General features: G+C 50.4%; 1 protein-coding gene across 11 annotated transcripts in view; it reads right to left on the minus strand.

Annotated features, from left to right (window-relative positions):
- Positions 1-13176: 13176 nt before the first annotated feature.
- Positions 13177-27757, minus strand: part of PELP1 (proline, glutamate and leucine rich protein 1) — a 48349-nt gene continuing 33768 nt past the window's right edge. For 9 of the 11 annotated variants that reach the window (XM_040243590.1, XM_040243584.1, XM_040243588.1 and 6 more), the window contains 16 exons: positions 26317-26381; positions 25831-25936; positions 22952-23101; positions 22654-22725; positions 18010-18069; positions 17572-17722; positions 17251-17380; positions 17082-17169; positions 16589-16677; positions 16394-16510; positions 16142-16289; positions 15878-16037; positions 15246-15301; positions 14915-15121; positions 13421-14818; positions 13183-13323 (listed from right to left, as the gene is read on the minus strand). In XM_040243590.1, coding sequence (XP_040099524.1) covers positions 13231-13323; positions 13421-14818; positions 14915-15121; positions 15246-15301; positions 15878-16037; positions 16142-16289; positions 16394-16510; positions 16589-16677; positions 17082-17169; positions 17251-17380; positions 17572-17722; positions 18010-18069; positions 22654-22725; positions 22952-23101; positions 25831-25884 — 2973 coding nt within the window. In that variant the 5' untranslated portion in view covers positions 25885-25936; positions 26317-26381 and the 3' untranslated portion in view covers positions 13183-13230. Of the gene's footprint in view, positions 13324-13420; positions 14819-14914; positions 15122-15245; positions 15302-15877; positions 16038-16141; positions 16290-16393; positions 16511-16588; positions 16678-17081; positions 17170-17250; positions 17381-17571; positions 17723-18009; positions 18070-22653; positions 22726-22951; positions 23102-25830; positions 25937-26316; positions 26382-27757 lie in introns of all 11 variants that reach the window. The other 2 variants (XM_040243581.1, XM_040243580.1) reach the window with 2 other exon arrangements.

Raw genomic sequence — 27757 nt, forward strand, 5'->3', positions numbered from 1 at the left:
GGAACTAGTCTGTTGTTCCATGTCCAGTTCTAACTGTTGTTTCCTGACCTGCATACAGGTTTCTCAAGAGGCAGATCAGGTGGTCTGGTATTACCATCTCTTGAAGAATTTTCCACAGTTGATTGTGATCCACACAGTCAAAGGCTTTGGCATAGTCAATAAAGCAGAAATAGATGTTTTTCTGGAACTCTCTTGCTATTTTGATGATCCAGCAGATGTTGGCAATTTGATCTCTGATTCCTCTGCCTTTTCTAAATCCACCTTGAACATCAGGAAGTTCATGGTTCACATATTGCTGAAGCCTGGCTTGGAGAATTTTGAGCATTACTTTACTAGCATGTGAAATGAGTGCAATTGTGCGGTAGTTTGAGCATTCTTTGGCATTGCCTTTCTTTGGGATTGGAATGAAAACTGACCTTTTCCAGTCCTGTGGCCACTGCTGAGTTTTCCAAATTTGCTGGCATATTGAGTGCAGCACTTTCACAGCATCATCTTTCAGGATTTGAAATAGCTCAACTGGAATGCCGTCACCCCCACTAGCTTTGTTCATAGTGATGCTTCCTAAGGCCCACTTGACTTCACATTCCAGGATGTCTGGCTCTAGGTGAGTGATGACACCATCATGATTATCTGGGTCATGAAGATCTTTTTTGTACAGTTCTTCTGTGTATTCTTGCCACCTCTTAATGTCTTCTGCTTATTTCTGTCCTTTATTGTGCCCATCTTTGCATGAAATGTTCCCTTGGTATCTCTAATTTTCTTGAAGAGATCTCTAGTCTTTCCCATTCTATTGTTTTCCTCTATTTCTTTGCATTGATCACTGAGGAAGGCTTTCTTATCTCTTCTTGCTATTCTTTGGAACTCTGCATGCAAATGGGTATATCTTTCCTTTTCTCCTTTGCTTTTCTTTTCCCTTCTTTTCTCAGCTATTTGTAAGGCCTCCTCAGACAGCCATTTTGCTTTTTTGCATTTCTTTTTCTTGGGGATGGTCTTGATTCCTGTCTCCTGTATGATGTCACTAACCTCCATCCATAGTTCATCAGGCACTCTGTCTATCAGATCTAGTCCCTTTAATCTATTTCTCACTTCCACTGTATAGTCATAAGGGATTTGATTTAGGTCATACCTGAATGGTCTAGTGGTTTTCCCTACTTTCTTCAATTTCAGTCTGAATTTGGCAATAAGGAGCCAGCTCCCTAGGAAGCCCCACAATTATAAAAACATCTGCAGTGTTTTTTGTAATAGATATTCCTCTCATTGATTGAATGGTGGGGTCTAGTTGCTCCTCCATGTGTATGTGGACCCAGCTGATGATGTGGCTGAGGAAAACGACATTTTAAATGTCAGAACGTGCCGGGAGCCAGCACGGGCCATTCTACCCATGACAAGTTCATGCAGAAGAGACCTGATAAGCAAGGCTTCAGGACTCGAGGGACTCCCTAGACCAGCCTAAGCATCTACCCCAAAGCCAGAATCTGTCTGTCTTATTATTTTGTGCCTTTCACCAACTCTCCTGACATTAACAGGGGGCTAACCCTGACCACCTTTCTCTGGAGAAAATCAACTTAGGGCTCTAGCTAATAAGTCTCCTGGACATGAGAGGAATATTTCAAATCAACCCCCCTCTGTTAACATTCTAGCTTGCTTGGCAGGTTTATCCAGACTCTTGCAGCTACGCATGTGATTATTCACAGCCTCCCAACTGTGAGAGGCATGGGAAGCCTAAAACATAGAGCCTTTCAAAGAGTTAAAAAGTTTTAGAGTAGTGCTGGTGTAGGATTTCATTATTAGGCCAATGCTTGTTGCTAAGTTCCCATATCTCTTATCCACTGTGCACCTGCGCGTGCATTAGTTAACATAGTTGGAATGTAAGAAAAACAAGTGTAGCCTTGAAATTAACCACATCAGACCTTTGAGCTAATTGGTTCTTTCTTGTAACTCACTGCACCTTTGCTCCGTGAGAAATGTAACTCTGTTTAGCATTTTCTGAGGCTGACATAGATTAGAAATATAAAGAAAAAGCACTTTGAGGGAAAATAAGTTTTCTGGTTGAGCAGCCTTTATCAAAAGAGGGTCATAAAATGTCCACAGGCCTCCAAGGCCAGAAGATAGTGTACACAACATCATTTGTGGGAAAGGTATGCAAAAAAATCCTGGCTTTGATAAGGGCAAAACTGCTGGAGTGTTTGGGCTGATTCTACATGACCTTGCATCTTTCATTTCCCTCTGTGTACAAGTCAAAGTATAAAAGTCCCTTTTGAAAATAAAGTTAGGGGCCTCGCTCACCGAAGCTTGGTCACCCCATGTCTTTATTTTTTCTTTTCTTTCTTTCTCTCTCTTACTCTCTTTTTCAGGCTGATCCCTTGGAGCATAGAGGCTCTCTGCGTTCACTTATCTGCCTGGGTTTCTAAGACCCGAACGGAAGGGCGTTCTGCGTCTTTACTCCCTCGGGAGACCGGGAGGGCACCTGCGGCTTCCGTGAACAGAGCAAGCTCCTTGTCTCGGGGCTTTATTGGCTTTCTGTGTAAACCAAGGAATATCAGCCTCTTTCTCTCCTCTATTTTCTTATCTACAACATTCTTTCTTTATCTCTCTCTAAATCATTCACCAACGCCGTTTCTTCTGAGGGTTCCCCTGGATCCTGAGGGGGCTAGACTCTGACAAGAATGCCCACTTGGGAATTTTAAATCCCAAGTGTTTATATGGGAGTAAAGTCTAAGAGGTGATTATAAAAGAAAAATGCCTTGTAGAAAACTCTTAAATGATTTTAAATTAAAAGCACCAATAGATGGATTGGCTAAATCAATAAGCAGTAGTACTTCACATTATGGAAATAGATTGAATAAAACATTAAATTCCACAAAGAAGGAGAGCAGCAAGTGAGACAGATTCATTTTTTTGGTTTTGTCTTCCTAATTTTGTCTTAAAATGGAATAGCTAGAGAATTCAATAAATTTGATTTCTATCTGCTGCTGCTGCTGCTAAGTCGCTTCAGTCATGTCTGACTCTCAGCGATCCCATGGACTGCAGCCCACCAGGCTCCGTCCATGGGATTTCCCAGGCAAAAGTACTGGAGTGGAGTGCCATTGCCTTCTCCAAGATTTCTATCTGGCTCTATCTAATGGATAAAATCTATGTGTGTGTGTGTGTGATCAGTTACATTCTGGGTATAATCCAAACCATTGGAAGCAAGAATTATTTGTGAAATTGGCTCAAACTATGGATGTTCTCAGAATGAGGTTATTGGTGTTTTTGTCATTTGAAAGTGATAATATAATAAGTTTAAACTTGGCTACAGTGTATTAAGAAACGTAGGACGTTTCTGAGAGACTTAGGTCAAGGGCTTGGAAAAGGAGATGTCATTTTTCCTGAACTCCAGAACCCAGAAGAAGAAATGGCAGCTGGAAATTTTTCTAGTGAAATTCCAAGTGGTATGGTGTCACTGGAAAAATGATACTTTTTCCAGTGAAATCTTGCAAAAAATTTTCAAAGAAATTAGATGTTGGTTGTTGTTCAGTTTGTTTACTTTGGAAGTAATTTAGAGTGTGGATTTAAAAGTGAAGGGTTAAGAAGCTTGGACCACCCAAACCCATCTAAGCGTCATGAATATATGACTGTGAAATTTTAGAAACATCTCAGATTCAATATAGGTAACTTGAGCCGTAAGACTCTAAGAGACAAGATTAAGAAAAGCAAAACAGGAACTTCCCTGGTGGTCCAGTGGTTAAGAATCCAGCTGTGAATGCAGGGGACACGGGTTTGATCCCTGATCCAGATATGAAGATCCCACATGCCATGGGGCAGCTGAGCCTGTACACCATGACTATTATGCCCACACTTCATATATAACATCTATAACAAAGCAGAGACAGTTGTAAATACAGAGAACAAACAGGTGGTTACCGGAGGGGAGAGGGGTGAGGGAAGGAAAGAAATAGGTGAGGGAGATTTAGAGGTACAAATTCCAGGTGCAAAGTAAAATGATAACAGGTATGAAATGTACAGTGTGGGAAATACAGTCAACATCTATATAATATCTTTGTTTGGTGACATATTAGAACTAGTCTTATCATGGTGGTCTGTTTGAAATGTATAGAAATATCAAATAACTATGTTGTATAACAGGAACTATCATAGTATTGTAGAGCAACTGTGCTTCAAAAATAATTTACAGGAAAAAAAGATCAAATTTGTGGTCACTGAGGCAGGTGGGAACTGGATGAAGGCAATCAAAGAGTGCAGACTTCCAGTTATAAGATTAAATAGTAGGGATGTGACATACATGATAAGTAATACTGCTGTATATTATATATGAAAGTTAAGAGTAAATCTCCCTGGTAGCTCAGCTGGCAAAGAATCCGCCTGCAATGTGGGAGACATGGGTTTGATCCCTGGGTTGGGAAGATCCCCTGGAAAAGGGAAAGGCTACCCACTCCAGGATTCTGGCCTGGAGAATTCCACAGATTGTATAGTCCATGGGGTCCCAAAGAGTCTCACATGACTGGGTGACTTTCACTTTCAAGAATAAATCCTAAGTGTTCTCATCACAAGGAAAGATAGTTTCCATTTCTTTAATTTTGTAACTACATGAGATGACCGGTGTTCACTAAACTTACTGTGATAATCATTTCATGATATATGAAAGTCAAATCACTATGCTCTCCACCTGAAATTTATCCAGTGCTGTATGTCAGTTATATCTCAACAAAACTGGAAGGGAAATAAAATAATGGAATGGCTCACACCAATCCCAGACTTCCTTTTCCCGCTGCCTGTCGTCCAGTCAATTCCTGGCTCCCCCATCGCTTCCGTTTTATGTTTCATTCGTCCCACCAAAATATGAATGCCTCCTGTGTTATCACAAGAGCAGTTGTATCACTTAATCAGCCTGACAGCCAAGTTCAGAGGGGTTTTTGAGCACCAACCTCCATGTTCTGGGAAAACTGAAGAAGTGATGCAAGTGGTGAGTCTAGGTTAGATGTTTGTGTGTGTCTCATTCCAGCAGTCAGGAGCCTCACCTTTCATGACTGTGTGAGCAGATGAAAGAGAGATGGTTGGTGGGAGCTTGATGGTCTATCAGTCCTGCCCACAACCTGGACCTTACCTTTGTCTGACACGTATGGCACTTTTGTTTGACAGGCTTCTTTTTAGTAGAAAATTATGAATCTCTTGTTAGTTGGGATTATTTAGGCTTTTGATCAGAGAGAAAGGGAGAAGTAAATCCTAATTCTAGACTCGAATGCTTTAACAACAAAGCAGGGGTTAGCAGAGGTGGCTACATGCTACAGAGATTCAGCTAAGGGCTGTGAATGATATAGGTGACCTATATGTGTATGGATATAGGTCAGGGAAGGGAGGAGACTCAGGAACAGGACGAGGGAGAGAGTTCACAGATGGGGCAAGGGTGCCATAACTTAGTGACATAAAAAGCTGAAATTCACAAACAGCTATAATAGAAACTACTGGGACAATTGAATTTTGAATATGCACAGCATATTATTAGATAAAGGACCAGTGTGCCGATGCAGGAGACATAAGAGACAAGGGTTTGATCCTTGGGTTGGGACAATCCCCTGGAGGAGGGCATGGCAACCCACTCCAGTATTCTTGCCTAGAGAATCCCATGGACAGAAGAGCCTGGCAGGCTACAGTCCATGGGGTCGCCAAGAGTCAGACATGACTGAAGTGACTTAGCACGCACTCAGTCACTCACGCATTAGGTAATAGTACTCTCTCAATTGTTAAATGTAATTGTCAATGGTTGGATGGCATCACTGACTTGAAGGACATGAGTTTGAGCAAGCTGTAGGAGTTGATGTTGGACAGGGAAGCCTGGTGTGCTGCAGTTCATGGGGTGGCAAAGAGTTGGACATGACTGAGTGACTGAACTGAATTGTTAAATATCTTGACTGATAATCATATCATGATTGTATCAGAGAACATACTTAATCTTATGAAATACTGTATCAATATTTAGAGGTGTGGGAATATTGAAAGTATCACGATATTACAACTTACTCTCAAAGGGTTCAAGATACAGAAAAAGTAAATGAGAGAAAATGTTAATATCTGATTAATCTAAGTGAAAGGTATATGGGGGCCTGTTGTATTGCTATTGTTTACTTTTCTACAGTTATGAATTTTTAAAAATTTTACTGTGAAATATCCTTCCTCTTGGCTCTAGTCACTTAGGATTGGTGGAGTTCCCCAACCTTCTATCCCGAATGTCCCCAGACAAGGGGCACTGCTCTCCAATGCCCAGATACTCATAGTTCTCCCCTCCCTCCCTGCCCCTTCATGGACCCAGCATCTCTCCTCCAGGGCACCCACTGTACTGTCATCACACAGCAGAGCCTCTTCCTGCACTCCTCTGTTTAGCTCCCTCTTCCCCAGGAGTCTGAACTGTCCTTGGAGGCAGCGCCTGAGTAGTTTTCATGTGTGTTCCCACAGCATGTGGCACCATGTGTGGCCTCCAGGAGGTACGTTACAGGTGTACTGCTGCTGTGGAAGCAGGGAGGGAGAGAACGACTCGTGGGATGGAGAGAGAAAGGTAGGTGGAGTGTGACACATGAAAGCAAGTAACCTCCAGGCAGGTTGATGGCGACTAAATGATCAACATGTAAATGGGTGTAGATTCTTGGTGTCTTGAGGCTCAAAAATGTGGCTTAACGGACTTCCCTGGTAGTCCAGTGGTTAAGACTCCAAGTTTCCACTGCAGGGAGCATGGGTTCAATCCCTGATCTGGGAATTAAGATACCATGCCTTGGTGGCTCAAATGGTAAAGAATCCACCTGCAATGCAGGAAACCCCAGTTCGATCCCTGCCGGGGTCCAGCCTCAGCAGAGTCCGGGATACCCTCAGGATGGACGACGCTGGCGAATGAATGAATGACACGGGGTGACCAAGCTTCGGTGAGCGAGGCCCGTCACTTTATTTTCAGAGAGGGCTTTTACACCCTGAGTTGTACATTAAGCAAAGTGAAAAATGCAGAGTCAACTCAACATTCCATCAGTATTTTTTATCTATACCAGGTTCCTTGCTGCAAAAGTCTTATTTTTTTGTACGTTATCTTCTGGCCCGGAGGCCTGTTGATATTTTATGAGCTCTTTTTGATAAAGGTTGGTCAGCCAGAACAATAATTTTCCCTTGAAGTGTTTCTTCTTAAATTCCTAGCCTGTGTCAACCTTAAAATATAGAGTTACATTTTTTAAAAATTTTTTTAATTAATTTTTTATTTTAGAGTTACATTTTTATGGAGCAAAGATTTAGTGGGTTACGGCAAAGAAAGAACTTATTAACTCAAAGTCTAATGTTGCTAATGCTAAGGCTACTGCATGTTTTTTCTACATCCTAACTATATGTACTTCCAGGAACACAGTGGATAAGGGATGTGGGCACTTGGCAGCAAGCATTGGCTCAACAGTGTTGCAAGAGTCTGGATAAACCTGCCAAGTAAGTTAGAATGCTAACAGGGGGTTTGAAATACTCCTTTCATGCCCAGGAGGTTTATCAACTAGAGCCCTAAGTTGATTTTTTTCCTAGAGAAAGGTGGTTGGGGATAGCCCCCTGTTAATGTCAGAAGAGTTGGTGAAAGGCATAAAATAGTAAGACAGACAGATTCTGGTTTTGGGGTAGATGCTCGAGCAGGTCCAGGGGGTCCTTCAAGTCCTGATCCACCCTGCTCATCAGGTCTCTCCACATGACCTTGTCATGGGTGGGATCGGCCCGTGCTGGCTCCTGGCAGATCCCTGGGTGGGGAACATCCCCTGGAGGAGGGCGTGGCAACTCATTCCAGTATTCTTGCCTGGGAAACCCCACAGGCAGAGGAGCCTGGTGGTCTACAGTCCATGGGGTGGCAAAGAGTTGGCCACCAGCAGAGCAGCTGACACACACACACACCAGGGCAGGTGCAGCATCCAGCATCAGTAAGCAGCTCCACATGGGCCCGGGGAGACTGCACCAGGCCCACGGTTAGGAGATCAGTGTGACCCCAGGAAGACAGAGGCCAGGGAGGGGCCGCTGTGGGCTCTGCAGGACCGGTGCTCTGAGAGCTGCCTCTGAAAAGGTCCCCTTGGCTGGCAGGGGCAGAGCGGTCCCAGGGGCCCTATAGCCCAGCCCAGGCTTTGTTCAACACTGCCTTCAGCCTTTTAAGAGGGACAATTGCTGTGTGACCTGAATACAGGGTGACCTCTTCAGACTAGCGAGGGAAGAACAGTTTGGCAGCCTCAGCTTGACAGGATAAACTCTGCTAAACTCTCTCTACAAACATATCCGTCAGTGGGGAGGGAGCCTCATGGGCCCCTGCAGGGCACATCAAGTTGTGGGTGAGGCTGGCTCGGACCGCACTTTCAGCTCCGACAGGACCAAGGGGGCCTCAGTTACCTGTGTCATGATATTCCCAGGGCCCTGCAGAGATTCTGCCTCCGTGACTCATTCACTTCGTCTTCACTCCTTCAGTGGTTGCCAAGCCCCCACCTCAGAGCAGGAATCTAAGATGGAGTTACTTCAGTGGACAGACCGAAACGAAAGTCTCTGCTCTGAAGGTGCTTACGTTCTATTGGGAGCAGACAAGGCCATATAAATTCATACAGATCATATATGCCACATGGTGTAAGTGCTAGAGTGGAGAGTAGGGAAGCAGGGGGAGGGCTGGGTGATGGGAGATGGGGACAGGTGGGATGGTTTTATTTAATTTTTGGTTGCACCACGTGGTATGCGAGATCTGAGTGCCCTGATCAGGGACTGAACCCGCACTCCCTAGAGTGGACGTGCAGCACTGATCACTGGACTGCCAAGGGACTCCCTGGAGTGGCGACTTTATAAGGGATGTCCAAAGCCCCTCAGAACACGTCAGCTTTCCGCCTTGGTTAGGGGAGACCAGAGCCTGAGACCGGCCTGAGGAGCTGTGCCTCTCCCTGGAGTTTGTGGCAGGAACCACGGGCTGGGCTGAGGAGCACTGTCCCGAGATGGAACGGTGCAGAGGACAGAACGGGAGCGGGGCAGGGCAGGCATTGGACTGCACGGTGGGCTGCACAGTGGACAGTCCCTGGGTGGAGGGAGGTGGCATGGAGTATGCCTGCCCCAGGGCCCCCACTGCCCTATTTTCTCTCATCTCCTTCCCAGCAGAATCTCACTGTCCCTTTTTTTCACCTCCCAACTATCCCTGAGATCCACCCCCACCACGCTTCTGAGACTGCTTTGCCCAAACCTGCTGATGACTGAAAAGTCCCATGGACTCTGATGTTTTCCCTCTCCTGTTTGAAGCTCTTCTCTCATTTTCTGGGACATCACCCTCTCTAAGTTCCCTTCAAGGCTCCTCTTGCCCCTAAAATGTTGGTGTTCTGAGTTCCATATGCAGCCCACTTTTTTCCCTCCAGTTGTGTCCCCAGGGTGACTTGCTCCCCAAATCTCTCAGCAGCCCCCACCCCCCCTCAGCTCCAAACCCCACATATCAAGCTGCTGGCTATCCTAGAGGAACCCTTATTCAGAATGTTCTGATTATTGCCAGATTGTGAATCCCTTTAGAGAAAGATCTTGAATAATGTACTGTTGATTTCTCCAATGCCTGCTACCCTGCTTAGTTCAGTTCAGTCACTCAGTTGTGTCCGACTCTTTGCAACCCCATGGACTGCAGCACGCCAGACTTCCCTGTCCATCACCAACTCCTGGAGCTTGCTCAAACTCATGTCCATCGAGTCGGTGATGCCGTCCAACCACCTCATCCTCTATCGTCCCCTTCTCCTGTCTTTAATCTTTCCCAGCATCAGGGTCTTTTCTAGTAAGTCAGCTTTTCACATCAGGTGGCCAAAGTATTGGAGCTTCAGTATCAGTCCTTCCAAAGAATATTCAGGACTGATTTCCTTTAGGATTGACTGGTTTGATCTCCTTGCTGTCCAAGGGACTCTCAAGAGTCTTCTCCAACAGCACGGTTCAAAAACATCAATTCTTCGGCGCTCAGACTTCTTTATAGTCCAACTTTCACATCCATACATGACTACTGGAAGAACCATAGCTTTGACTAGATGGGTGTTTGTTGGCAAAGTAATGTCTCTGCTTTTTAATATGCTTTCTAGGTTGGTCATAGCTTTTCTTCCAAGGAGTAAGCGTCTTTTAATTTCATGGCTGCAGTCACCATCCGCAGTGATCTTGGAGCCCAAGAAAATAAAGTCTGTTTGCATTATTTCCCCATCTATTCCCCATGAAGTGATGGGACTGGATGCCTTGATCTTTGTTTTTTTGAATGTTGAGTATTAATCCAGCTTTTTCACTCTCCTTTCATCAAGAGGCTCTTTAGTTCTTCTTGGCTTTCTGCCACAAGGGTAGTGTCATCTGCATATCTGAGGTTATCGATATTTCTCCTGGCAATCTTGATTCCAGCTTGTGCTTCATCCAGCCTGGCATTTTGCATGATGTACTCTGCATATAAGTTAAATAAGCATAACATAAGGGTGACAATATACAGCCTTGATGTACTCCTTTCCCAATTTGGAACCAGTCTGTGTCCAGTTCTGTTGCTTCTTGACCTGCATACAGATTTCTCAGGAGGCAGGTGTTAGGTAGTCTGGTATTCCCATCTCTTTAAGAATTTTCCAGTTTGTGATGATCCACACAGTCAAAGGCTTTGGTGTAGTCAATAAAGCAGATGTTTTTCTGGAATTATTTTCCTTTTTTGATGATCCAATGGATGTTGGCAATTTGATCTCTGGCTCCTCTGCCTTTTCTAAATCCAGCTTGAACATCTGCAAGTTCTTGGTTCACGTACTGTTGAAGCCTAGATTGGAGAATTTTGAGCATTACTTTGCTAACGTGTGAGATGGGTGCAGTTGTGCAGCAGTTTGACATTTTTTGGCATTGCTACCCTGCTTAACACCAATTTAATAACCTACCCTTTCTACCAGATATTGGAACATCTCATAAAGCCACAATAAATAAGCATGCAAAGGGCGATCAAGGGACTAGAACACAAGGTCAAGAAACAGACCCAAATACACACAGGAATTCAGAATGTAACAAATGTGGCAAGACATTACTTTCACGTACCTCTTGGCCATCTGTATGTCTCCCTGGGAGAAATGTCTGTTTAGATCCTCTGCCCATTTTTTGATTGGGTTGGTTTGGGGTTTTTTGTTTTTGATATTGAGCTACATTGTTGTTTGAGTATTGTGAAGATTTATCCTTTGTCAGTTGTTTCGTTTGCAAATATTTTCTCCCATGGCAAGCGTTTTCTGTTTATGATTTCCTTTGCCGTGCAAAAGCTTTTAAGTTTCATTGGGTCCCATTGGTTTCTATTTTCATTACTCTAGGAGGCAGATCCAAAAAGATCTTGCTGTGATTTATGTCAAAGATTGTTCTGCTTCTGCTTTTCTCAGTTTCACAGCAGTGGCCCCCAACCTTTTGGCACCAGGGACCAGTTTTGTGGAAGACAGTTTTTCCACGGACTGGGGGTGGGGAGCGGTTTCAGAATGATTCAAGCATATTACGTTTATTGTGCACTTTATTTCTACTATTATTATATTGGCTCCACCTCAGATCATCAGGCACTAGATCCTGGAGGTTCCCGTTTTACAGTATCCGATGTTACATTTAGGTCTTTAATCCATTTTAGTGTGTGACATTAATGTTCTAGTTTCATTCTTTGACATCTAGCTGTCCAGTCTTCCCAGCACCACTTTTTAAAGAGAACTGTTTCTCCATTGTATATTCTTGCTTCCATTGTCATAGATTAACTGACTATAGGTGTGTGGGTTTATTTCCAGGCTTTCTATCCTTTTCCATTGATCCTGAGAGCTCCCATCAATGAACGTCCCTAGGGCCTCCGCTACCCATGTCCTTGTCCCCACAGTGAGCCACAGCCGACCCCCATCTCCCCAGGAGATCCTCCAAGACCCACAGGTAGGTCTTGCCCAGGCTCCTATGGAGTTACAGCCTGTGTCCTGGGTTGCAGTGCACGTGAGAACTTGTGTGCTCCCCAAGTCCCGTGCAGCTCCTGCACTCAAGCCCTGCTGGCCTTCAAAGCCAAATGCTCTGGGGGCTCCTCCTCACAATACCAGACCCCCAGGCTGGGGAGCCTGACATGGGGCTCAGAACTCTCCTGTGGGTCTGAGATATATAATTATCTTCCAGTTTGTGGGTCATCCACCCGGCATACATGAGATTTGGTGTCACGAAAGCACCCCACCCACCATCTTGTTTTCTTCTTTGCATATACAGCATTGTTTTTAAGTTTGTCAATGGTTGTTCAACAGTGAGCAGTAATTTTGTTGTTTTCATGAAAGGAAGTGAGCTCCAGGCCTTCTATGCCATCATATCTCCTCCCTTCTGGGGGGTTAAGGGAGGGGGGGCATGAATATTTTTTAAACATCTACTTAATCTTCCACAAATTAGCTCAGATGTCACTTTTCAGAGAGGCTGTTCAGGATACATGCAGCTAGGAAGTCACTCCGTTTTCTGCACTTCCAAGGCACTTATGTTCACAGACTGAAAAAACCCACGAAGCACCTACCTCAAGCCCCTAAGCCTCAAAACCGTCTCACATACACACCGCTGCATTGATGCTCACATAGGCACCCCAAGTCCTAGGATCTGTAGTCTCCCAATGCTCAAAGGGATCAGATCCTGGCTGGGAAACGTCCAAACCTCAAGAGCAGGTAGGAAGGCCGACAGTGAGTTTGTCAGATTCCTGCCAGGGGTACTGTCACTGCAAGGACCAGCCCTAGAATGCATCATCCACACCCATGGTGGATGCCCCTGTTAATTTAGGATGCCCCAGGTTCCAATTCACAGGAGTCCCTGACTAAACTCTGTACCTTATCATAACTTTCTAAACTTCTATCACTCAGCCTGCTCTTTTAGACCAAGGCAGTGTGTGTGCTATAACAGGTTCACTCACTAGGATACTCAGTCCCATACATCCCATCACAGCACCCCCCAGACTAACAGAAGCAGGGCTGCTTGCTTCTCCAGGCAACCGAGCACACGCTTAGTGTAGCGGGAGCAGCGGGCCAATGCGCTCAACTTGTGACACTGGCTTGCAGAGCAACCCCTGTAGGTCAGTGGCTCCTCTATGGAGAGCGGGGCTCACAGGACGCCTGGGAAACACTGTGGGTACAGGCCAAACCCAGCAGACACCTGGGCTTCTGCCTGGGGACAGCATGGTGGCAAAAGGCAGAAGCAGCCTTGCTATCGAAGGATGTGAATTTATTGGAAAAGAAGAGGGGGAGGAGGGGCGGGCTAGGAGTCAGGCTCTGAGGCAGGGGGCGGCTTCTCGTCGTCCGGGGGGCAGTCAATGAAGTCGGCCAGCATGGCAGCAGTGTCACCCTGCTCCTTCCAGGGACAAACAAAAAGTTCAGAACAGTCACAGTCACAGACCAGGTCAGGATGCGTGTCGCTCCCGCCCCTCCTCCCCGCTGGGCCCCCTCACCTTTTCCGGGGGGAGAGCTGCCGCCTCCACCTCCGTCTCTTCCTCCGCAGACGCCTCTGGGGGGGGTGATAGCTTGTCACCCCCGCCCTCAGCCCCCTCTTCCAGCAGGGCTGGTGGCCCAGAGGGCTCCTCCTCCACGAGCTCCTGAGGCGGTGGCCCTGCAGAGGGGCTCCCCCCTTCCCTCTCCACCTCCCCCTGGCAGGGGAGCACCTCAGGGGCCAGCATGGGGGCCATCTCAGGCCCAGGTGCCTCCTCGGTCCCCGGCTCCTCCACTTCCAACAGCAGCCCGGGTTCCAGTCCTGGCTCTGGAGGCCCCTTGGGCGACTCGGTAGGTGGCAGCGCCGGAGGCAGGCTCGGGGGCGCAGGCCCTCCTCCTTCCACCTCCCCGCCTGCCGGGCCGAACTCCACCTCTTCCAGCTCTTCCAGCTCCTCGTCTTCCTCCTCGTCCTCCTCATCCTCCAGCTCACCTTCCTCCTCCTCAAACTCCTCCTCAAACTCTTCTTCCTCCTCTTCCTCCTCCTCAAAGTACTCTTCCTCCTCGTCCTCCTCAAAATCCTCCTCCTCGTCCTCCTCTTCGTCTTCCTCCTCCTCCTCCTCCTCTTCCTCCTCCTCTTCATCACTGCTGTTGATGTTAATGACCGTCAGGTCTTCTTCCAGGGCTGGGGGGCCTCCCCCACCAGGCGTCCCTTCCGGCACCAGCTGGGGTGGCGGCAGCGTCACTGGGCCAGGAACGGGAGGCGGGGGAGGGGGCGGGAGCGGCCCCGGGGCTGCAGGCAGCTCTTCTGGCTCATCCTTGGCTGGCACAGGAGGGGAAGCTGCAGGTGGCCCAGCAGGGGCTACTGGAGGGGGCGTGGTGCCTGAGGGGGGCGGGGGCGGCAGCCCCTCAGGCACAATTACCACGCTGTCATCAGAGTCGCTCTCCAAGGAGATTTCCACGTCTGACGCCTCCTCCTTGTCATAGTGGACAAAGGCTGGTCTGGGCACTCGCCCCCCAAAAGTCTCATCTGGGGGGACGGTAGGTGGGGGACTGCCACTAGGGGCCAGGACAGGGTCCTCACTGGAGCCTGCCCGGTGGTTTTCAGGGCCAGGAAGGAGCCGGGGGGGTACAGACACCAGGCCTGGCACAGACAGGCCCAAGTGGTTGGCTGTGGCTGGAGGTCCAGGGCGTGCAGCGGGCAAGGAGCCCGCTGGGGGCATGGGGCCTGCAGAAGGCATGGGGCCCGCTGAGGGCAGGGGGCCCGGGGCATGGAAGGCTGGAGCCCTGAAGGGAGCTGGAGCCTCGGGAGGCGGGACTGGGGCTGGGGCAGGGCAGGTGGGGCCCACAGACTGCAAGGGAGGAACTCGGGGGTGGGTCAGAGCCGCACAGGTCACCAGCGCTTCTGAGCAGAAAGAGGAGACCTGGGGGAAGAAGGGGCGAGAAAGGATCAGGACACAGGCTGTCATGGTACTGGGCGGGGCACACAGCGGTGGACATGCGGCCCATGCGGCAGTTACCTCCAGGCTGTCCTCCTGCTGGCCCATGGAGAAGGCCCGTAGCGCACAGGCGAGGGGCGGCGGGCAGCGAGGAGAGGGAGCCAGCAGCAGGGCCAGCAGCAGGCGGTAGAGCTCCCGGCGGCAGTGGGAGCTGGTGTACGGGGAGCTGCCGAGCGCCTCACCCTGCTGAACACCCATGACCAGGGGGAGCACCAGCTCGTGCAGTCGCTGGAAGGACAGAGCACACACCTGGAGACACCACCAGACGACCCGCCCGTCCTCCAGGGCCTGCGCCCAGGTCCAAATGAACCCCCACCAGTACCCCTTCCAGTGGGGACCAGGCTCCCCTCACCCTGTGAGTCTCCTCCTTGATGAGAGGCCCACACATCAGGATGGTCCGGCTGAGGCCTGGGGAAGGAGATGAGTGTGAGAGGCTGACAGGATGGGCGGCCCACCTCGGGCAAGTCACGTGACTCCTGTTTTCTCAACTATAAAATGGGGCTCATGAGTGGACCTCTACTACACAAAGCTGTGAACGTTATGTAATTCAGATGGAGATACATTATAAACGTGCGTTTATACACGGGAGCACTGATGCTGCCCCACACAGGAGGCTGGTGGGCAGTGCACACGTGGCCCCCAATGGAAAGTCACTTCTGCTTCCAGCAGTGGGCCTGGGGCGTGCAAGCTCTGCAGGGCAGGGGTCTCATCCTCTTCCTCCCCTGCCCTCCAGGACACACGAGCACTCACCATGGACAAAGGATGTGCAAAGACGACGCCTGAGACCCGGAGGGGTGGGTCAACACCAGCACCCCGTCCAACAGCAGGACAAGGCCCCACCTGCAGCCCTAGGGGGAGTGCAGCCCCTCGGCAGGCTCTTAGCCAGCTCTGCGTGTCTCCTACCCCCTCCACCAGGACACCCGGTCCCTCCAGGTGTCCCCAGACCCTCCCAGGCCCGAGGTGCAGGGCACAGGCCTCACCCACCTCTCAGTGCAGCTGCACACACGTCGCTGTTGGCATTGCTGTCCCCTTTCCGGTGGCTGGGCGGAGCGATGGCCTCCCCCACGTCCAGCTTCAGCTTTTTGGGAGCACTGGGCTTCCCGGTCTGCAAACCCGCGTCAGGGCTCCCCCGGGGGCTGCGCAGCTGGCAGGGGAGGGAACACAGATCACACACCAGCCAGCAGGAAGGCAGAACGGTCGGGAGGCTGGATCGGGTGAGGACCAGGGGTGCTGGGAGGCCTCTCTCACCCTGAGGGCGTCTGCCGGCGGGGAGATGTCGCTGAGCAGGTGGGAGAGCAGGGCTTCCCCCGAGGCGCCCCCCTGCAGCACCCCCGCTGAGGCCCCGCACACCTGCACCCAGAGCTCCAGGACGGCGTACACCTTGGTCCGCACGGTGCTGCAGGGAGCGCAGAGGGTGCCTTTGAGAGGGAGGCCACGTCCCCATTCCCAGCCCGGCAGCACCAAGTCACCACCACCACCCCCTCCTTCCTGGACGGTCACCTGTAGGGCCTCTCCTGGCCCGGTCCGAGGTTCTCCCTCCCAATGCTCCAGGCACTGAGGACCTGGGGAAGCAGGCGGCTGATCAGGGCCCCGAAGCGCAAGAGCCGTGCTCCACACCTGGGGGCGAAGACAGAACGGTGACCCCCGCTCCCAGCACGTCCCAAAGCCTGCACCACTTCCTCTCACCCCACTCACGCGAGGATGAGCGCTGAGAGCAGGTCCAGGGCTTCAAGGTGGAGAGAGGGCAGCAGCAGCAACCGCAGGGGACCATCTCCCAGCAGACTCTGTGCGAAAAAACCAGCCACTAAGGAGTGGGGGAAGAGAGTGAGATTGGGAGTCTGGAAGTGGGGAGAGGGTGGAGGCGAAAGCCTACATACACGCAAGGAAGGAAGCCGCCCCGGCCCAGCTCCCCCGACAGGGTGAAACCACCGCCCTAACAGAGCGGCGAAGGAGGCCGAACCCCTCGGCAGTGACTGAGTGGACGCCCAACTCACTGTCGGCTGGGGAAGCACCTGCTCCAAGCGCTCCCGCAGCACGGGAGCCCATCCACACTGGCAGGCAGGGGGCAGGAGCGCAGGCCTAAGAGCAGCTGGACGGGTCAGGACCACGCGCTGTGGGAGCCCCTGCCTGCCTGCCCAGCCGCCAAGGGTCCCGGGAAGGGGCCGCCAGCAGGGCCGGCTCCACTCACAACATTCTTGGCGCTGACGCTGAGGGTCCGGCAGATAAGATCCAAGATGTCCTGCACGGGGACAGACACGGGTGCCCCGAACTCGGAGCTGGAGAGGATCAAGCAGGAAGACCCTCAGTGCGGGGTCCCCAGTACGGTTCTCCGCCTCCCTCCTCACTCCCTCACTCACCTGAGCATGAGCCCCAGGCAGCGGGCCAGCCCTGAAAACCTCTGCCGAAGCCGGAGAAGGGTGTGGGCGTCTGCGTCTTCTGAGGGGGACAGCAATGTTTCTGCCCCAGGGCTCTCATACTGCATGGGCGCTAGACAGACACAGCCACCTTTACTCTTCAGCCCTGCATCCATTCAGGTGGAAGACCCACCCATATTCTACCTACTGCCTTTTGCCTAGAAATCAGCGGCCGCACTTCTCTGGACCAGTCCCCTGGTCCCCTCACTGCCCCCCGGGGCCCCCTCACCCCCTGCCCCAGAGCGTCAGCCGGGCGGGCCCTACCCGCTTCCGCGCCCTCGTATAGGCCCCCGAGCAGGCTGTGCAGAGAGGCCAGCAGGCTGCGCAGCTCCTGCTCCCAGCTGTCCGTGTGCTTCAGGCCCTGGGAGAAGCCGGCCCCCAGAGACGGCAGCCGGGAGTAACACTCGCAGGCCAACTGCCGGAGAGAGGGGGCACCCGATCAGGTGGCCATCAGCCCAGCTGTGGATCCCAACCCCACCAGCGTCCAGGAAGACAGAGGTCAGTGCGCTCGGAAGGGAGATGCAATGGAAGAGGCAGAAAGACACAGATGGAGACCGGGAGGCAGAAACCCCTACTGGTGTGTACTGCGCATTGACAGGGAGGGGAATGAGACCGCAGAGAAAAGTGGCAATAGAAAACAGAGGTGGGGGGAAGCACCAGCTCAGACCCCAGGCTCCCCGCTGTCTCCCTCCTTCTCCTTACCTGCTGGAGTTGAGGGCTCAAGGCATCCACCCGCGAGAGGAAAAACGAGGCCAGCTTGCCCTGGATCATGGGGAGAGAGAGCAGGAGGCTGGGGAGTCAGCTTCCAGGGCCAGAGACAGAGCCCCAGCCATCCCAGCAGCAGGGTCCAGGCCCAGGATCTCAGGCCCTTCTCTTTCCTGCAGACGAGGAAGCAGTGCACCCTCAGGGGTGCTGTGCCTAGGGGCAGACGCCCCTGTCCTCAGCCTCCCTGCTCTGGGGCTGTGTCCCACAGACCACGGGGGCCCTCCTCCAATGTTTGCAGAGTGACAGCACCCTCAAGCCAAAAGGACACAGCACTGAACAGCAGGCGCCTCCAACCCCAGCTGCCTGCCAGCTCAGACCAGGAGCACCGGGCCCCGGCTGGGAGCGGTGAGAGTAGCACGAAGTCAACAGAGAAGGGAAGGTAGACCAGCAAGACAGGCGCAGTGAGCTGAGAGCAGTGACTGATCAGTCAGTCACCAGGACCCGCCTGCTGCCGGGCAGCACCCATGAGGCAACATGTAACTGGGGCCCCACTTATCTGGGGGCAGAATCAAAGGGACCTGTGAACATGGACGGGAAGTTTTTTTAAAAAATCATTTTCACTTGCCTGTAAATAAAATGTAAATTTTTCTTTCAATTAGAAATGGAGACAAAAAGCCACAGTAGTATTAGCATCCCTTTGTCACCAGCAGAGATCATTCCATGTCACTTAACACTACAGCTGTCGACAGGCACCTCACTCACGGGCACCACTATCATGAGACTTCAGGACTCATCAGACCTGCTGCTGGATTCTGTTACTTGATATGTTAACAAAGATGTGCATTCTACCACACTTTCCCTGCAATTCCATGTATTTTCCTAATTGAAAAACACCCGGAGAAGAGATCCATGGCACAAAAAGAACACTGAAGCAGAAAAAGATTTCCACCTTCAGTGGGTGTAACAGGAAGACAAATGTGTGAAAAATCATGACCTGGAACCAAAGAGGGTGGCTCTGGAGGGACTGAGCTGGGAGGCAGGACTGAGCCGGGCTGGGGAGAAACTGGAGGAGCCAGGTAAGGAGACGGAGGAACCAACATAGTAAGGAGAGCGACGGTCTCCCATGGGGCCCGTGGAGAAGCAGGCTGGGCCTTAAATCCCAGGCGAGTGTGTATGGGCCCCACCGGGGTCAAAAGTCAACTTCCAGAAAACAAGGCAGACAGCAAGGGAAAGCAGGTGCAGAGCCCAGCAGAGTGAATCAGGAGCCACCCTCCAGGGCTCCCTCCCTGCTGCTGCCCTGGTTTCCCAGGGTCCACAGCAGGACTCTCAGTGGGAGAGAGACAGCACTGTGATGGCTGATCCCAGGGTAGAAGGCCTAAAACAACCAGGACAGCACTTTCACATCTAGTGGGGCAGGGCTCTGAACACTTCAAACCAAAAGCAGCAACCACCCTCTGGGCTCCTGACCAGCTTCTCCAGGGATGTTATTTCTTAGAGTCGCCAAAGCCTTATCCACACTGGCGCTCAGCCCTTTGGACCAACTTCCTGCTTACGCTTTCCCTGAGACCCAGGAAGCCAGGTTGCTGAGGCCAACAGAGGTCTGCTTATGTGACTGCGGTCAAGCAGAGTGCAGGGACACAGCCCTGATCACACAGTTCCACCTGAAATGACCTGCAATGCAAACCAAAATAATGACTCACTTGGGACATTTCACCAGGAACGAAAGCATGTGTGCGTACATGGTACGTCCTGGTGTCCCTCAAGACGGGGGTGAGTTTTCCCACTCATTCCAGAACAAATAATCAATGTGTTGAGGAGGAGGAGAGGTGAAGCCTGGACAGACTGACTTCATGGACCCAGAATGCTGAGATGCCTCATTTGGGAGGAGTCCTGAACTTGGAGACGGCAGCTGCCCTGGGAGCTTCTAGGGGGTGGAACAGAGAGCAGATACACACTCTAGCTATCCACTTCCCAAGCACTGGTCTGCAAGATGTTCCAGTACAAACTGCCCCTGGTGCATCTGTGCATGACAGACTTGTGTCTGCCACACTGGCAACAAAAGCCAAACTCCTACCAGAGGGCATTCTCCAGACGATGCTGTGTCTTCAGAGAAGTACAGGCGTACACACGCTGCAACTGCGTGAGTTCTGTTGCTCGGTTTGCAGAGGGCACTCAAAAGGCCATGCCTTCAAAAATGCCATCTGACAAGAGGCTGTGAGTTCTAGATCACTTCTCCTGACCACTCACAATGAAAATTAAAGCCCCTAGCTTCCCCGGTGGCTCAGTGGTAAATAATCCATCTGCCAAGGCAGGAAACTTGGGTTTGATCCCTGGGTCAGGGAGATCCCTTGGAGAATGAAATGGAAACCCACTCCAGTATTCTTGCCTAGAAAACATATGGACAGAGGAGCCTGGTAGGCTACAGTCCACAGGCTGCAAAAGAGTCAGACACGACTGAGTGACTCAAACAACAACAAGCAGAGGACTCACAGACAGTCTAGTCTGATTACTCGAATCCTGATCCCACAGGTAACACTCAGTTCTCCTTCCACTTTCTGGGGGGGATGCAGAGAGACACTGATGCTGCTGCTAAGTTGCTTCAGCCGTGTGCGACCCCACGGACAGCAGCCCACCAGGCTCCTCTGTCCTTGGGATTCTCCAGGCAAGAAGACTGGAGTGGGTTGCTATTTCCTTCTCCAGCAGGGAAACACAGATAACCCCAAACCAAGCTCAACAGAAACAGGCTTATGCAGTAAAATCTCACAAACTGTCACCAGTAAGAGTCAAAGACACAGAGGTAGCCTGTGTAATTTGAGAAATTAATTTACAGTTTTAGAAGATGGGCAGTTTTTACTAAACTTAGTAAACTCTAGTGAAAAAACAGAACAAATTCAGTAAAATCCCTGAGTTACTCCAAATGCCTTGACAAAGTCCTGCCCTGCTAACCAAAGATTCTATCATCTGCCAGGAGTGGCATTCCTGTGAAAACAAAACATCAATAAGGATATGACCCCACGTTCCCTGAGAAATACCATGTGCTCTGGGGCTTTTCAAATACTGCAAGTAACCAGTTAGTAAAGCCTCAGTAAGGACACTCCCAGACCATAGCACAGGTGCCCGTGACACGCTCACAATCCTTCCCATGCCACCAATGATGGAGCAGAGCTGCCATCAGTGTAGAAGCCTAGCTGCCAATCCTGTCCACATTCTTAAAACCACCTGTGGAGCTCAGTTTGGTGAAAAAAAAAACAGGCTTGAAGGGCAAGCAATTCCTGCTCACACCCTGGTTTGACAACTACAGATACATAGGCTTGGGTTAGTCAAACCATTCTGGGCCCGTCTCCTGTTTCATTTGGTGACAGCAACTCCACAGAATTACTGTAAAATGAGATGACACATGGCAGACACACAGCAGACAGCCTGGCACGTAGTGGGTACCAGTCCCCTTTCTGTTTCTTTTTACTTTTTTGACTTGGTCATAGAACTATGTGATTTGACTTTCAAGAAAAGCTGAATGGCAAACTCCCCCTTAACTAGCAATACCGAGTATAGTAATACAAATTACTGTGATTAATCACATGAATTACACAAAAATATTATTAATTTGCCACTAATTCCAGTTCTCCACAGACCTGTGCTTCCATCTGAGATAACCCAGTGGTTTGGCAAGCAATGCTGAGTATACCAAAGCAAGAGAGAGTGTTTAATCAGGAGAGGAACGCCTATTTGTTCTTAGGTACGAGTTGCCATCAGAATTATTCTGCAGACAAGTGTACCAATTCCAGAGGCCCTTTAACTGTTACTGCTTTGGCCAAATCGGATGACCATTTGTTTTTGTTATCTCCTTAAAAATAAAACTCTAATTCTTTCACTGGCCTCCTTCTTCCCGCCCTGACCCACGTCCACCCTGCCTATTTGACCGAGTGCGGCCCTGCTGCTCAGCGCCCCTCACACGGCCAACACAGCCCAGGGGACCAGGCGGGGAAGAGACAGAGGGAGACTGGTCAGGAACAGGAGAGGAAAGCACTGGGTAGGCTAACAGAGGGAAAATATAAGGCAGGAAGGCTTCCTGGAGGCAGTTACAGAGTGTTGGGAACAGAGTAACCAGGACGGTAGAAAAACGGGCAGAGCGCCCGAGAGGTGCAGAGAGGAGACCGAGGAGAGCCTGAGCTGGCCTCATACCTCAGGCAAGTCATCTAATTTCGGTGTCTTCACCTGTGAGAGTTAATGAGAATGCGTTTAAAGCTACGAGGTGAGGGCTTCCCTGGTGGCTCAGTGGTGCAGAATCTGCCTGCCAATGCAAGAGACACAGGTTTGATCCCTACACTGGGAGGACTCCACATGCCACGGAATGGCTAGGCCTGTCTGTTCTCAGAACCTGGGAGCCCAAACTACTGAGCCCACGTGCCACAGCTACTGAAGACCAAACACCCTACAGCCCGTGCTCCACAGCAAGAGAAGCCACTGCAATGAGAAGCCTGTGCACAGCAATGAAGACCCAGCACAGCCTAAAATGAATGAATGAAATCATTAGAAAATGAATTAGAGCTGTGGAGACAGATGCTTATAAGTCTCAACGGTGGAACCTGAAGTAAGATAGAGACCGTGTTGGTAGGAAGGGGAGTTTCTATGAACACTTACTTTGAGAGACCCGCAGGCTCGAGGAAAATGGGTCATACATGCCTTCATTCCTTCCAGCGCGGAGAGCTCGCACTATGGGAAGAACAGATGGTCAGGAAGAGCCCAGCGCCCCCAGAACCCATCCATCTCCACCCCACCACCCCTCAGGGTCTCCTTACACTTTTTTTCACCCCTCCCTCTTCTCACTTCTTCAATCCCATTCCCCAATCACTTCCCATCAAGTTCTCTAATCCAGTGGGCGTGAATGAGAGCAAGCACTGGAGGGGCCCAGAGTCAAGGGAGCTGAGAGGCGGCTCACCTCCGGTCTGAGGCCCAGCAGGGAGGTGAGGAGGCCGGGGAGGTGGTTCATGGAGATGTCCCGGAAGACTGCAGGAAGCTGGGCCGCGTAGCGGAGTAGGTCCTTCAGCACGGTCACAGCCAGCTCCATGGTAGGGGGCGGGTCCTGGGACTAAACAGCACAACAGCCCATGCTCCCACCTAGCCCTCAAGGTCACCAAGAGGAGGAGGAGCGACCCGCATGACAACATGCAGCTTCCGACAAACTCCACAGCAACCGCCCCATTCCTATCAAATCCCCTGGGGACGGAGTGTATCAGCAACACGGAGCAACCAAGTCGCACAATCATCCAGAGAAAGGATGTGTGTGCACACTTTAGTACTGTGGTGTCGCGGTCCTAGGAATATTCGGCAGGGGGCGGGGGAGTAACGATCTCACTAAACAATCTCAAGAGTTTCTTGCTGCTCCCACACTGCAATCCCCTGCTAGGATGGAGAGGAGCACTTCCCAGCCCAAAGTCTCAGCCACAACAGAGCCACCGATCTCACTAAGCTTACATGTGGCTGGCTCAAACCTACCCTGAACTCATGCAGGACAAATGGTTTGAAGTCTGAGGACTTTTCCTAACAAATTAATATATACCTAAGGAAAAAGCGTTCAGCGCATTACTTCCTGCTAGCCCAGTGGCCACATGTCAATGAAACAAACAAGAATCCTTGTGAGAAGTCAGACTCGGTGGGTCTACCAGCCACAAATGGGCCTCAACACCATCTGGCACTCCTACTGCGTCTCTCACTGGTTAGCTCCCTCTGCTGCTCAGCTCTTCTCCGGCACCATGACTTCTGTGTAACCTGACCTACGATTTCAGAGAAGCCTGCAGCCCAAAGACGGGAACTCTCTTAGCTTCCCACCACCAAAGTGAAAACTCCATCTCAGTCCTCCATTTGAGGAAAATCCTCCCCACCCTTTCCTCTCAGAACCACCTCACACTGTTAACTAGCCCCTGTCTCCAGCCCCCTGAAAAGGATTCCTCCTGCTGGCATTTGTGCCTGCTCCCATCCTAAACATCTCTCCCACCCTGAAAATCCTCGCCTGAGCCCGTACTCCATGTGCCTGATTTCAGGTGTTACCGAGCTTCCCTGCCCTACCAGTGAACCCAGATGTCTTGACAGGACTGTCTCATCTTCCCCAATCCCATGCCTTTTCCTGCTCACTGCTCACCCCAGGGCAATCTGGCTTCAGTGTTCACTGCTCCGCTTTCTGCTGCCATTCTGGGTCAGTTCTAATCCTGTCTCCACACAGTGGCCAGAGTCGCGTTTCCAAATGAAAATTTGCTCACATCACTACCACCACCAATACCACCTCCTTCCCCCTGCTCAAAACCTTCCATGAATCCCTGCTGTTCCAAAAATAAACGCGGAGCTTCTTAATATGCCTGCACCACCACCCACGGCCTAGGCCCCATCTACCTACGTCCGGAGTTGCATCTCAGCAACCCCTGCCACACCCACTTGCTCACAATTCTTCAAATGAGTCAAACGCCTTTTCGCTCAAGGCTTTTGCACAACGTAGAACACTTCGAAAGCTTTCTCAGCCCAATGTACTCCTACTCATCAGAGCAGAAAAGCCCTCCCTGAACCACTGACCCTGATCGCTACATGCACACCACCCTGGTCTGGCTCAGAGTCTCTCATTAACAAGCTTTCAGAGAACTATATTTTTTCTTTACCTCCAGAGCACCTACCACAGTTTAGTTCTTCACACTCATTGTATAATTATTCTCTTCCACTAGAACACAGGTCGGCAAACTCTGGTCTGTGGGTGCCTGTTTTTGCACAGCCCACAGGCTAAGAATGGTTATTACATTTTTTAAAGGGTTGTAAAACAAACCAGCAAAGAAACACTCAGCAACAGAAACCATGGGAATTTCTGGCTGTCCAGTGGAAAGACTCCTCACTTCCACTGTAGGGGGCTCAGATTTGACCCCGGGTCAGGGAACTAAGATCTCACAGCACAGCCAAAAAAAAAAAAAAAAACCCAACCAGAAACCATATATGGTTTGTAAAACCTATGACATTTATCTGGAAACACCTACAAAGTTTCCCAAACCCTGCAAGAGACTCTAAACACCATGAAAGCAGGGTCCAAATGCATCTCCCTACCATCTCTCTAGAACTCCGCACACAGCCTGCCATGTGTGCCCAGAACACACTTGTGGAAGAACTAAGTGGGGATGTCATCAAAGGATGTAAAAATAGAAACAAATTTAAATCTTAAAAGAGGAAGAGATTCATGGCTGATTCATGTCGACATATGGGAAAAGAGGAAGAGATTCATGGCTGATTCATGTCGACATATGGCAAAAAACACCACAATACTGTAAAGTAATTAGCCTCCAATTAAAATAAATTAATTAATTTTTAAAAAAAGAGGGAGAGAGAAGTAGAAAAAAAAATTGGGGAATTCTCTGGCAGTCCAGTGTTTAGGACTCTGAGCTTTCACCGCCGAGGGTGTGGGTTCAGTCCCTGCCTGGGGAACTAAGATTCCCATGAGCCACAGGGTGCACAGCCAAAAAAACAAAAATAATTTGAACAAATAAATTCTAAAAATCCAACACCTGGAGAAAGGAGCTTCAGAGATGTCACTCATTAGAAGAGCTCACAAGGAAGTGAAACAGTCAGAGGTCACAGTGAGTGTGTGTAAGGTCAGGTGAATAAAAATAACCCAGTGGATAAAAATAACAAAATCTTTAAAAGCATGTATCTATTTGTAGCTTATCCTGCTAGAAAGAAACTGCCCTCAGAACTCAAAGTCTCCCCTACAAAGATGTCAAGCTGTGTCTGAATGGAGACCAGGGCGTGGCTGGGGCGGAGGTGGGGAGTGGCAGGCGGTGGACTCACCTGCAAGACCTGCTGGATGCTGCGAAGCCAGGAGACACAGTGTTGCTGGAACATCTCCGTGGGGCTCTCCCCGACCAGCAGCGACAGCAGACACAGGCCCTCAAACCTGGTAAGACAGAGGTGAGTGACGGCACAGGAGAGGTGGCTAGACTGCAGAGAAAGCCAGTCAACGCCCTCTTACTCTCACTGGCCAGAGTGAAACCTGACTCCAGATCCACAGCAGCTTCTCATTCCCAAGATACTCGAGGACCTGGAGTGAGGCATGGGCAGCAAGGGAAGAAGGGGACAGAAGGCAGGCAAGGGACTCTTGGAAGCCGCCATAGGTGGGGTTCAACACAAGTGAGCTCGTGAAAAGAATCAAACTCTCCACCCTGGGCATGGAGAAACCTCCTGGCTCCACGGGGTGGTGATGATGGATGGACAGATGGATGGCCCTCTTTCTAAAGAAACATGTCCCCTGGAGAAAAAACATGGCTAGAGACTTACCGAGTTTTGATAGAACCGAGACGAGCATTACTGAGACCCACCAACGCCCCAACAGCAGAAAGGTTCTGGAGGAAAGAAAACAGTCAGGAACAGGATGCTAAAGACACAGGATTTCTCTAAGCCAGTCCCTGCCCCGGCCCTTCCAGAGCCTGTTCTAAGTCACACCTCCAGTGAGGCCCCGAGACCATTGCCCTCGACACCTTCAGCCTCTGCCCTATTTTCAGGAGGGGCCACACAGCAGCCTGTCCCATGGGCTTTCCTCAAGTCACATCTCACCAGGCTGCTCCCACCGCCCACCCAGCAAATCAGGGCTACGCAGAGGGCTAGTCAGTCTGACTCAGTCCGTCAGCCAGATTTCAAAGACAGGCTCCTACTCCTGTGTCTCCTGGGACAGTGCTGAGCACAAAGGGGCATCCCTAAATGCACGCTGACTGGACAAGGAACTCACAACCCCTCACTCCTTCACTCCAAATCCTCCTCCTGGTCTGGCTTCCTTCAAGCCGCTAATGCCCACACAGACAAGTCAGCCGGAACCTCCTTCCCGCACATTCTGGGAGCCCTGAAAGAGGTCCCCTCTTCAGGGCCCCCACAGGTAACCTCTCCACCCTCTGAAGGGCCAGCCTCCTCTGAGGGCCTGCTATCTTCCTAACCGTTATCTTCATTCTTTCAACAAACACATCTTATACACTGAGTCAGATGAAGGAATCCAGAGCTGAGTAAAAGAAACAATGTCCCTGGTTCTCATGAAGGGCAAGTGTTGATTCACTTAACAATATTTATTTACCTATTTTATGTGAGACATTGCTTGAGGTGCTAGTGAGCTTATATTCTAGTTAGAGGACGCAGAAAATCAACAAGTGACCAAAGAAAAAGCACGTTGGATGGTGCTTGGTGCTAAGAGGAAAATAAAGTTGACTGAGGAAGGAAAGGAAAGCCTGGAGTAGGGCAGGCAGACGGCGCTTCATGTGGCGCAGGACTGGGGCCTGTTGTCAGGAGGCCACCTGAGTAGAGGAAAGTTGAGAGCAAGATGTACTGATATACTCACAAGCACTGATGGGAATAGAAAATGGTGTAGCCACTTCAGAAAACAGTCAAGCAGCTCCTCAAAGGTTAAACATCTTTTACGTATGACCCAACAATTCCACTCTGAAGTATATGCCCAAGAGAAACGAAAACATATATTCTCATCAGAACTCATACATGGGGCTTCCCTGGTGGCTCAGTGGTAAAGAAACCACCTGCCAGTGCAGGGGACACAGGTTCAATCCCTGATCCAGGAAGATCGCACATGCCTCTGAACAACTAAGCCCATGTGCCAAAAGTATTGAGCCTGCGTTTTAAAGCCCAGAAACAGCGACTACCGAAGCCCACCCACCCTAGAGCCTGTGCTCTGCAACAAAAGAAACCCCTGCAAGAAGCCTGCACACCGTAACTCAAGAGT

Source organism: Oryx dammah, unplaced genomic scaffold (assembly GCF_014754425.2).
Source record: "Oryx dammah isolate SB20612 unplaced genomic scaffold, SCBI_Odam_1.1 HiC_scaffold_8, whole genome shotgun sequence".
Lineage (NCBI taxonomy): Eukaryota > Metazoa > Chordata > Mammalia > Artiodactyla > Bovidae > Oryx > Oryx dammah.